Source organism: Podarcis liolepis, assembly GCF_965112155.1.
Source record: "Podarcis liolepis genome assembly, chromosome: 5".
In the NCBI taxonomy this organism is placed as follows: domain Eukaryota; kingdom Metazoa; phylum Chordata; class Lepidosauria; order Squamata; family Lacertidae; genus Podarcis; species Podarcis liolepis.
This window is the reverse complement of record NC_139556.1, coordinates 72,730,002-72,742,494: the sequence shown is the minus strand read 5'-3', so window position 1 is coordinate 72,742,494 and position 12,493 is coordinate 72,730,002. Positions and strand designations below refer to the sequence as shown.

The following is a 12,493-nucleotide window of genomic DNA, read 5'->3' as shown; positions in this document are numbered from 1 at the left end:
TGTCATACAGTCTCTATTATTTTGTACTAAGGCAGTTTTCAGATGCCCAGAGAACGCAGTTGATATCTTATTCAAGGTCTTTCCCACCAATATATATCTGAAGGAGAGATGTCATATTTGATGAGTAATTGATATTTTGGAGGGAGGGGAGGAAATAAGTGTATTTCTTTTCCCTAGTGATGCCATGGGGCATTACCCATGATGCTAGCATGATGAAATAACACACACAGTTAGTGATAGCTTTTGCTTCTCTCTCTGTGTGTATAGATCAGGTTGAATTACAGGAAAACACAATCCCTCCACCACAGTACTACTACTATGGGGGAAGATGCCTGAATCCATGGTAACAACTGTGACATTCTTGTGCTAACAAAAAAACAGCATCTGGAAAGGCGCTAAGGCCTCCAAGAACAACCTACATTTGCTCAATGTTGAGACTTTTACTCGTCTTGTGTTTTGACTGAGTTTCATAGACCAGATGCTTTTCTCCCAAAACACACAATTTGGAATCCATTCTGTTTCCATTTATTTAGCTCTTCTGTAACAAGTTGGAAGCAGCTATTAACTTCTCTGGGAGGGATGCTCTCTCGGTATTTTTGTATTTATTTGGAGATTGAAGGTTACTCTTGAACCCAGCTTCCTCTCCTGCCATGATTATTTATTTATTTATTTATTTATTTATTTATTTATTACGAAACTCCTAAAACACCATTCATACAAGAAAGGATACAGAGAAATTTAAAAGTGACAATAGCAATATAAACTAAAGCAACAATGTAACAAACTTTCTCATCTATCACAGCATAGCAAATAATCAGAATGTGCCCCTGTGGTGAAATGGATAGTTTACTGGACTGAGATCTGAGTTCAAACCTCCTCTCAGCTATGCGAGTTGCTGGCAGCGCTGGTCCAAGGCATTTTGATGCTAGGGGCAAAATAGAAAATGACAACCTGCTCCATGCCCGCCTGCTGCCCCTCTCCTCCTGCTATTGCATGCCCACCACTCACCTCGGCCCCCAACCTCCTCCTCCACTGGTCTTTCTTCCTGTGTTGAGGTTTAGTAAAGAAGAAAGAAGAGGAAGAAGGAGGAGGAGGAGGGGGCTGCAATCCTGTATCCATTTCCCTGGAAATAAGCCTCATTGACTTACACTTGTACAGGATTACTATGGTGTAATCACTTTATCAGAAAAATTGAGCCAAATATAATATTTTAAATAGCAATATTTCTCTCTCTCTCTCTCTCTCTCTATATATATATATATATAGAGGTACCATATGTAAATGCTACTTATTTAGGACATGCTGTTCTAACTTTCTACATGTTTATTGTATTGGAGGAAGAGGTCAGAAGTGACATTTGCTGGTGCAGCTGGGACATCTCTGAATCACTGGTTACTAATAAGCCACCAGAACCTCTTTACTCCTCTATTAGGTAACCCTTAGGCACCAAAGACCACTTCATTGCCTACAGATCTTCTTGGCAGTTCCATGGCCTTCAGAAACTCAGGTGGCTTTTCTTCTGGGAGAACGCTTTGTCTTCGGCAGCCCCTAAATTGTGGAATTCCCTCCCCACAGGGGAGTGCATCTGGCACCTTCATTATACAGTTTTCAGTAAATGCTGAAGATATACTGGGCCCACACCTTGGCTTTTGACACCTGTTGTAGCTGTCATTTGTTTTAAATGGTTTTTAATGCTGTATTGTAAATTGTTGTGTCTTGGGACCTCAAGATGAAGGGTGGGTAATGCATAAAATTATGAAGAATAAGAATATGGATGGTAGAGAAATTCAGCTTGGCTTGCATTATGATGCAAGGCTCCCTAATTCACACTTCCTGAAATAATCAACAGAACAGAATGCAGCTCGAAAGAATCTCTTCTCCAAATTTTGTGATGCAGTTCTCCAACCAAATGATGTCTATATATGTATTTGAGGAAAGTATGCCCCAAAAATGCACATGCCAGTGAAGATAAAATACATTAGGGGAAATGCTAGAAAATGTGTATATTAGGCAAAATTGCATACAAAATGTTCATATTGGGAGAAATGTGCACATTCAACGCTGACAGATTTCCATGAGAACGTTTTCTGTTAATACAAACTGATGTGAAAATGTGATGTATTAGAAAAACGGAAAGAAATGAAAATTGATGAAATTGTCCTCCATCAGTATTTGCTAAGTGTGGTCTCTACCAGTCATGGCAAAACCATAGAAACCTGCCAGCCTTTTACCCATATTTTTCGCTCTATAACACGCACCCGACCATAACACGCACATAGTTTTTAGAGGAGGAAAACAAGAAAAAAAATATTCTAAACGAAACAGTGGATGTATGATTTTTGTGGTTCATGCTGTGGCCACAGACATGTGATCTGACGGTGAGTTTGGGGTAGCCCAATGCAAAAATCCTGAGGATCCATGTGGATCCATGCTTTGTAACCACGTTTTTGCACCACTGCGGCCCCAGGCAACAGTGGGTGCGTGATTTTTTGGGTGCAAGCTGTAGCCATGGACATGCTATGTGATCTGATGGTGAATTTGGGGTGACCCAGTGCAAAAATCCATGTGGATCCGTGCTTTGTAACCAGGCTCTCTGTCCCTCTCTTCTCCCCACTAAGCGGCTCTGCTCCCGATTTGCTGTTTCAAAGCGAGCAAAGCGAGCCACGGAGGAGGGAAGGAAGGGGAACCATGGATCCTCTGCTCACGACTGCAGCAGATCCCCCCGCCATCCGTAGGCATTCGCTCCATAACACGCACAGACATTTCCCCTTACTTTCTAGGAGGAAAAAAGTGAGTGTTATGGAGCAAAAAATACGGTAATTAATTGGACGAGCAGTTTGAACATTTAAATTAATGAACATTGTTCTTTACCTGTTTTGGATCAAGGCCTTGTGATTTTACTTGACCAGTTACAGTAACGTGACACTGCATGGCTTTTGATTTCACATATGGCACGGTCACTGGGAAACCAGTGCTGAATATATTTGAAGAAATAACGCAGGCAAGCAAATTGGTATCTGCCTACAGATATTTCAAAAGGCGGAAAGTGACTAGATTAATGGAAGAAATACTGACAATTATTCATTCATTAGAATTAAATATGCTGTAGCAATCTCTCCAAGACTGTTTAGTTCATAGGATGATCCTGGCTTATTCCAAGAAAGTATTTTTATTCAGTGTCCCCTCCTGTTACTTTAATTCTTGATTCTTCCCTCACCCACCTACCCCCATTCTCTAGCCATAGATTAATTGTTCCATTCTTCATTTCTTCCCAGCTTCAGCACCACAGTCCGATGAAGGTTCTGACATAGATTCTGAACCAGATCTGCCATTAAAGAGAAAGCAACGCCGCAGTAGAACAACCTTCACTGCAGAACAATTAGAGGAGCTGGAAAGAGCTTTCGAGAGGACCCACTACCCTGATATATACACCCGAGAGGAACTTGCGCAACGAGCTAAACTCACTGAAGCTCGGGTTCAGGTGAATATCCTTACTGAAAGAGTTTTAAGATTTCCAGCCACCTTGGTGTACAGACAGAAACACTACAGTGGTACCTTGGGTTACATATGTGTCAGGTTACATACGCTTCAGGTTACAGACTCCGCTAACCCAGAAATAGTGCTTCAGGTTAAGAACTTTGCTTCAGGATGAGAACAGAAATCGTGCTCCGGCAGTGCAGAGACAGCAGGAGGCCCCATTAGCTAAAGTGGTGCTTCAGGTTAAGAACAGTTTCAGGTTAAGAACGGACCTCCGGAACGAATTAAGTACTTAATCCGAGGTACCACTGTATTGCTGTTTTATAATACAAATCAATTTTCTTGCTGAAGAAACTAAGTTTATTGGTTTGTAACTAACAAATAGTTCTTGAGCTTCCTTTTCCTTCTCCTTCCTCCCAATTCCATTTCCTTTTGTGTAATGTCTTTTAGACCTGTAGGGTAGGGCAGGGATTATCTTATCACTACAAGCCATCCTGCAAGTCTTTTTTTTTTAACTGGATGAAGAACAGGATAAAATATATTTTAAATGAATGAATGAAATATGAATGGTGAATTCTCAGGCTATTTCAAATGTAGTAGTGAAAGTGGCAGGAATTCTGCCACTTTTAATTTGAGGATTTGTTCCACTGGTCACTTATGTCCACCATTAAGCATGCATAATCCTCCTGGAAGCATAATTCTCAGCAGGAGGCTGCCCAGTGGCAGGAAACTACCACTAATGGAAAGGCTAGGTAGGATGTGATGAGTGACTGACTCAGCCCCTTGGTCTTCAGGTTATTTTGGAAATTGCAGGTCATTTCATGGGGTTCACAACTTGATGTTCAGTTGTTTTCCTTGCCATGATTTCCAGTCACACGGAGATAGTCTGCACCCATACAATTTATATTACAAAGCAACATTGAATGGGAAGAACATGAATAATTCCATCCCCCTTGTGTCCAGGGTCCCAGATATAATGTGAAACAGGCTTAAGAAAAACAAGGTTGTGTGCATTTGGGGGGAAAAAACAGATGTGATTTTGAGGGGAAAACTCCAAGTGCTGCCCTCCAACTACAGATCATGTAGAATTCATTTGAAAAGGTAGACCTGAAGTTACCCTGCAAAAGTATTGGAAAGAGAAGTTTCTGACCAGTTAGCAATCATTGTGCCCATACAGTACAAGTAAAAGAGAAAATTTCATTATTTTGAAATTTGTAAGAGCTGGATGTTCTGTAATAATAATCTTAAAAAATGAAAAAAGAAATCAAAAACATACTCTGCGTATCAAAACTGTGGGGAAGTTGTAAATAATATTTTGAAAAGTCAAACCTAAAGATGGTTGAGATTTTTCAAAGCCTGACTCCCAATTTTCCTCATAGTTTTGCTGCTGAGTACATTTGATAACCTAGAGAAAATATTTAGTTTTGTTCATTTCTCATCTTTTCACAATGCTCCTACTTGAGACTAGGAAAAGGCTGTAGTACTATAATAATGGGTTGTGGGGGATAATCTAAAGTAGGTATGAGCTACTGTTTTTAAATAGATTCCATTATTGAAAAAGAGATTGGTTGAAAAACAAATGATACAAAAATGGGTGATCCCCCCCCCCCAAGGAATTGAACAGAATATGGGTGCTGAATCACTATTTGAAGATTTTATAAAAACTCAGTTAATCAGAAGTAGACTCTTTAATTCTTTTAGATGCAATTTTGGGACCTGTGAGCTTTAAAGGCAACAATGAATGTTCATATTTTTCTAAAGCAGTGACCCACAGTTACAAGAAAAGCAGAAGTCTCATTAACATAACAGCTGTCTTAATGTGGCTTTAACCCTGTGACTTTTTACATTCCTTATGGCTTCCTTGGGTTCCCTTGAGACACATCTTGTCTCATACTCACTTCTGTGATCTACAGCCCAGCAAATTCCCTACTATGTTGAACATATGGACTTTTTGCTTAGAACAACATGGGGGGGGGACCTCAGTCAATCAATGATTAAAATACTGGGGGTGGGAGGGAACCTTCTGGGAATTAAAGATGAACAGGAGTTTAAGTGGCCCAAGTTGTGAATACTTGTTAAAGTTAAGCCATATTTTACATAACTGACACAGAGGGCTCCAGGGAGATTGTTCTGAGTTTTGTCATTCCAGCAATCACTGCTGCTCGACATCTATGGTTAGGCTGAGTGCCACTGTGTATATATTATTATGGGATAAAGTAGAGCTCCACCCTTCATCTCTTCTTAGCAGTTCATTTCAGTTCATGTCCAGTCTTAATCAAGCTGTAAGAAAGAAAGAAAAGGAACTTGATACAAGAAGTTATGCCTCAAACAATGGGTTTTTGAGTCCCCAAATGATAATAGCAACATGCTGAAAGATTGGGACACTATTCAATGGTAAAAATAAGACAGCAAATCAGGGAAAGCAGATCTTAATATCCACAGATCTTAATATTCTGGAATAAGCCCTACTTGGATTCCAGGAACTGAGCCTGGGACCTTAGTCATGCAATTGATGTGCTCTAATGCTGAGAGTTTCAATGAGGATCATGTACCATAAAGGAGACTTAAAGAAAGAATATTCTAGCAAAGAACAAGCCAAAATATTTTAAAGCTAGACCTGTTACATAGGCTGCCATAGAGAAGACTGTGGTGAAATTTGACATTTGGGAAAAGAAAGATAATTGTCTCAGTAGAGTTTTTGGACTGGGCAATATCCATAGTACCAATAGCTACTTCAGATGGGACCATCCACGTTAATGGAATTATGAAGTTGCAATGCATCAAACCTCCAGTTACTACATTCTGTATACAGAGAACCAGTCTGAAGTACTTAGAGGAGGTCACTATGTCAGCAAGTTTGACATGTCCCACGCCTACCAGCAGATGGAACTGGAGGAGGACTGCAAGGAATTTATCAAAAGAAACACCCAAATGGTTTTATACCATCATAATAGGTAAAGGTAAAGGGACCCCTGACCATTAGATCCAGTCGTGACCAACTCTGGGGTTGCGGCGCTCATCTCGCTTTATTGGCCGAGGGAGCCGGTGTACAGCTTCCGGGTATGTGGCCAGCATGACTAAGCCACTTCTGGCGAACCAGAGCAACACACGGAAACACTGTTTACCTTCCCACCGAAGCGGTACCTATTTATCTACTTGCACTTTGATGTGCTTTCGGACTGCTAGGTTGGCAGGGGCAGGGACCGAGCAACGGGAGCTCACCCCGTCGCGGGGTTTCAAACCGCTGACCTTCTGATCGGCAAGTCCTAGGCTCTGTGGTATAACCCACAGCGCCACCCGTGTCCCCTACCATCATAATAGATGAGCGTATACCAGGGATGGAGGATCTGTGGCCCTCCAGATATTGTTGGACTCCATCTCCCATCAGCCCCATCCAACATGGCCAATTCTCAGGGACAATGTGAGTTGCTGTTCAGGAACATCAGAAGGGTCAGCAGATATTCAGATTGGGCTGTTTTAAGAAGCTCCTCTGGTATCAAGTTTCACTACCACCTCATGTGGAGAAAGATAATGGCAGAAGCCCCACCTCTGGAAATAAAGCGACCCACTGTTGCTCAGTCCTGTCTTTATCCTTAATAAAACACATAGTGTCTTGGTACATGGAAAACAGGGATAAAGAGCAACTAGTCAGTCCTTTATATTAACTGAGGTGGAGATAAATTTTATTTTAAGGGCTAAATAGAAGCCAATAGAAGCCATATTGGGTAGTTTCCCCTAACAGTTGAAGGAATGTTACTTCAGAGAATCAATTCCATTTATTTAAGACTTCACTGAAAAAGAGAGAAAGAACAATGAACATCTACCAGGTGTATAGGAGGCAGCCTTTCCATTCTCTTGGGCTTACAGTAAAGCCCAGCCAAGGATGTTATGGGTTCTTTTTTTAAGGAAGTGTAGGGACCTGGGGAGGCTGCAGAATGCAGACCACTAGGGAGATGATTTGTAAAATGAAAGGACAGTCACAAAATCCCTTAATTACACTGAAAGTAAGGAAAGTGCAACAAAAATGTTGCACCCCACCCATGAGAATTTCACCTAAATTTTCTTTTCCCTTTGAGAATTTTTAATGCAATTTCTTTTCTTGGTAATTGCTGCAGAATAGCCGGAGATGGGGTTTTGAAGGACTCTTCAGAACAGCTTAGTTCAGGTGCTACCCAATGTAGATGCAGTCCAAGCTTCCCCACTGAAAAATAATTTTGGTATTAGAGATCTATGAGCCTTTGTGGGGAAATATTTCTTTGTAGCCTAAAGATACATGATAACGTGAAGTCTTATTACACAGATATATTTTCTTAACAATTAATCATATCAGGCCGCAGTACAGTCTCTTGTGGGAGAAAGTACAGACTATCACTTGAGGCACTTCAAATTAAATTGGACAAATCAGTCAAGTATGTTCAGCTCTGGCAAGGATTCGACTGGATGACCTTGTAGACCTTTCCCATCTCTGATTCCTAATATTTACGTCTTGCCTTTTTTGTTATCATTTTTCCCTTAAGTAGTTTGTAACTGAACAAGGCAACATCCTTTTTCCTTGACGCTGGCTGGGTATCCTTTCAAAGCTGCAGTTCTTCCTCAAGGCTTGCCGTAGTGAAATTGGCCTTGACAGTTCAACTGCCTTATCCTAAACAGAGAGTTTCCAATGTGCTTTTAAGGCAACGAGATCTCTTATTCAAATAGGCAAAATGTTTGAAAAGAGAATTCAGAAAGACAATAGAGGATAGTTTCATCTAAACAGAGTCTGGGCTTTACAAGGATGAATGCCAAATACGTATCAAATCAAAAGAATGGCACATTGATAAAGACACGTCTAATTTAAGCCAGAGAATGTATTCCCTTTGCTGCACTGCTGTACATCAGAAATATTTATGTGTTTTTTAGTTAGTTTCAGTGGCCATGAAGGAAAGGAAAGGGGGGAAAGCGGGAGAGAGAGGACTGGTATGGGGTGGGGAGTTTGAAGATGGAAGGATATGAATTAAAAGGGAAGTAGAAGCAGAACCTCAGTTAAGGGACAAGAAGACAACTAGGAAGGTCTGCTACTGCAACAACACTGCAAAGGAGATGATGGGAAATACATAGGGCTGTAGTGGTTAGAGTGTTGGACTAAGACCTGGGAGACCAGTGTTCAGTTCCCCACCAGTCCATGAAGCTCACTGTGTGAACTTGGGCCAGTGGCCGTCTCTCCACTAAATTAACACCACAGGGTTGCTGCGAGGATGACAATGGGAGCAGGGAAATTGTGGACACTTTCTTTAGCCTGGAGAAAAGGTGGGATATGAATGAAATAAATGATACATTGTGTTGTTCTCTCTGTATGCGTCCATTATGACACAGCTACAGTGACACCCATCTCATTTTGTTCTGCATGATGTGTATATCATTTTTAGATGTGTGTGTGTGTGTGTGTGTGTGTTGGCAGATATATACATAGCTATTATAGCAATATATTGGCAAAAACTAACATTGCAATCCTATACAAGTCCATTCAGAAATTCCATTGAGTTGAGCGTGGCTTAATTGAGAGCCAGTGTGGTGTAGTGGTTAAGAGCGGTAGTCTCGTAATCTGGGGAACCGGGTTCGCGTCTCCACTCCTCCACATGCAGCTGCTGGGTGACCTTGGGCTAGTCACACTTCTTTGAAGTCTCTCAGCCCCACTCACCTCACAAAGTGTTTGTTGTGGGGGAGGAAGGGAAAGGAGAATGTTAGCTGCTTTGAGACTCCTTAAAGGGAATGAAAAGCGGGATATCAAATCCAAACTCCTCCTCCTCCTCTTCTTCTTCTTCTTCTTCTTCTTCTTCTTCTTCTTCATCCCAGGTAAACAGGTATAGGGTTGCAGCCTAAAGGGTTGAAATATGTATGCAGACCAAGCCTAGGGATGGCTGAGAGGATAAGGCGGAGATTGTGTCTCTTGGACACCTTTCTGCTGCTGCTTTGTCCTGTAGCCAAAGCCACCCCTTGTAAACCTCTCCATTTCTCTCTCTGCTTGGTTAGCTGATAACATTCATTTAGGAAGATAGCAAGCTGCCTTAGGCTAAGTCAGACCGCTGACCCATCTCTAGCTCAATATGGTCTGACTGTCAGCCGCTCTCCATGATTTCAAGCAGGCATCTCTCCCAGACTTGCCTGGAGAGGCCAGAGATTGAACCTGGGATCTTTAGCATGCAAAGCAGATACTTCGCCACGCCCCCTCTCTGCTTCCTTGCAAGAGGCCTTTAAATTCTCCTGCCTGATTTTGCGCAAATGAAAAGTGGTATTTTTTTAACAGAAGTTATAAAAAGTTAAAAGTTCATTGCGCATAAAATGTTATGTTTGTGTGCATAGTGTATGAAATTTAGTGGAGGTTTGCATTTGCAGAATATAGCTATAGCAAATGCAAAAAGGTGCTTCTTCAGCTAAAGCTGCAAACAAAAGGGTGGAGTCTTTGATTCAATCTTTATGCTAATTGATGACTCATCCCTGGCAACCTGGGTCTCAGAAGCTACCAACACACTGAAGAAGCAATTTGCTTATTTGAATCTCTCTCTAGAACTGTACAGTATCTCTCTCTATCTCTTCAGGGACTATATTAACAAGTAAAAGAAAATTGGACGACACTGCTAGTTGTTTAAGAACAATGTGTTTATTTGTATTTACAACTTTTTTGTAACAAGTTTAAAGACAGTTTGCAGTAAAGCTTTGGAGCTCTTTCTTTGTTTGTAGAGCTTATTGATTCACACTCTGTACAATGTCTGGATCATGGAATTCTGCTCCCATAACTAACAAAATGGTGATGGTAGGACTGGAGGTGGTCAGGAGAATCACTGCAGCAAGTCTAGAAGTTCCAACTTTTTTACCCCACCTGCTACCTATCATGAATTTGAGAAGGGTACATGAATGGTCAAATTTGAGAAGGGGACATGAATGGCCTTAAACTAGGGCTGCAATATGTCCAGAATTTCCTGCATATAACTGAAATACTGCAGTTGGAAGCAGTGTCTGGGTGGAAATTGCAAAAAAAACCAAAAAAGTAGTCCAGGAAAATCTGGACATATGGCAACCCATGTCGGCAGTTTAATTTTCCTTTAAAATAGGTCAACAACTTTAGACAAAACTAAAAATAGTTCAACAACTTTGGCCAAAAGAAAAAAGAACAAAAGGCAACCCTACTTAAACAGAGTCAGGCCCTTGTTCCATCTAGCTCAGTATTGTCTACCCTGACTCTGCAGGGTTTCAGGCAGAAGTCTTGATGTGGTCTACGTGTGAATAGTTTGCTCTCAAGAATTATATTGCTATGAATTCAAGCCCCATGAAAACAAGATGGGTAGACAGGTAGCTGTTCACTGCAAGCAGCATACCTGGGGCAAATAGCAGCTGGAGGGGGATGATTTCCACGAAGAAATTGATGGAGGAATGCACTGAAAAGTGTGGGTTAAACAAATGATTAACAGAAAGACATGTACATGCTTGGCAAGCAAATAAGAATAAATGCTTATTATAACCCTGCAAATGTATCAGAACAAATGGTCAGTAAAGACCAGACATAGTCTTTATACAAGCAAATCAGGATGAATGGCCAATAAACGGGTTATTTAGAGGAGCCCTTAATTAATTATAATATCTGATAGTGAATGTTTCCCTGTAAGAGAGCACTCATGGTGACTAATTCCATTCCAAACAATCCAATGAAATAAACACAACAAAAGAGTCGGAACAATTTCAAATAAGAGAGCTTAGCCACATTTCTGCTTGTGTCATGCCTAGAAGGCATGGATCTGAGTGGTTTTCCCCTTGTCCTATTCCTTTCCAAGGAAAAGCCCACTCTTTAGCGAATGGAAATCTGGGGAAAACTTGAATTGCTGTTTGCTCCAATTGAGCGCTAAAGAGTGGTTTTTCCCAGGGGAAAGCATCAGAACAAGGGGAAGTGGGGATAAGCCCAGAAAAAGAGACAACATGGAAGATAAAACCACCTATCAACAAAGAAATGAAGGCTGATGAAAAGGTTGCAGTGGTTGCTAAAAAGGGCTGCTCCCACAGATAAGGCCTTCCAACGCATCCTGGCATGTTAGGTTTGACATTAGCCCACAACAGGATGCAAAGAGGGGCTTCTCCATCTTTGGTTATGGGAGGAAGTTGTCATTTAGACATCCTCAGCTCAAGCCACTGAGGACTTGGGTATAATAACCAGCACTTTGAATTTTAGCCAGAAATGTTTTGGTAGCCTGTGCAGCTGTTCTAAAATAGATGCAATATTTGTTGCCATCTACTTTCCCATGAGTTGCTGCATTTTGCACCTGTTGGGTGTTTCTCAGGCCCATCCATGGCAGCTCAATGTAGCGACTGTGTATTACAGTAATCCAGTTAAGGAGAGAATGTACCACTGTGCCTAGTTTGGCGAACGCTGAATGGATGTAAAATTGATTGTAGCACCATCTCAAATGCCTCTTTCCCCTTCCAACCATTTGTAGGTGTGGTTTAGTAATCGTCGAGCTAGATGGAGGAAGCAAGCTGGGGCCAATCAACTGATGGCTTTCAATCACTTGATCCCAGGTGGATTCCCACCTAGTGCCATGCCAACTCTGCCAACGTACCAGCTATCAGAATCTTCCTACCAGCCCACTTCTATTCCACAAGGTACAGTAGGAAACAGAACATTCTATTTACTGGTGTTTTCAGTTGTTTTCTATCCCTGGGCAGTATTAAAAATATTAACGCAACTTCTTAAGAGATATTTTCACTATAGAAACCTAGGAAGCCAACTTATATCAAGTCAGACCAACAGTCCATCTAACTTCTGAAAACCAAGATATAGCTGATTTGAATTGGTCCCCTTAATTAAAACCTTACTTTTAATTTATAACACAGCATGTGTAAGCCCTAGAATGGTATGAATGGGAAGGAGTTAAATAAAGCAGCCAGATTCTGTTTTATCAGTGCAGTTAGCTTTCAAAAATCTATCACAGTGGATTAGTCCACATCAAGGTGTGTGTGCCTGAGCAAAAATATTCATTGAATTTATGAG

The 12,493-nt window shown here is 41.2% G+C and overlaps 1 protein-coding gene across 3 annotated transcripts in view; it reads left to right on the top strand.

Annotated features, from left to right (window-relative positions):
• The window catches only part of PAX3 (paired box 3), a 108,000-nt gene that overhangs the window by 75,385 nt on the left and 20,122 nt on the right, over positions 1 to 12,493 (top strand). For all 3 annotated transcript variants that reach the window (XM_083506502.1, XM_083506501.1, XM_083506500.1), the window contains 2 exons: positions 3,276 to 3,481; positions 11,940 to 12,105. In XM_083506502.1, coding sequence (XP_083362628.1) covers positions 3,276 to 3,481; positions 11,940 to 12,105 — 372 coding nt within the window. The remainder of the gene's footprint in view (positions 1 to 3,275; positions 3,482 to 11,939; positions 12,106 to 12,493) is intronic.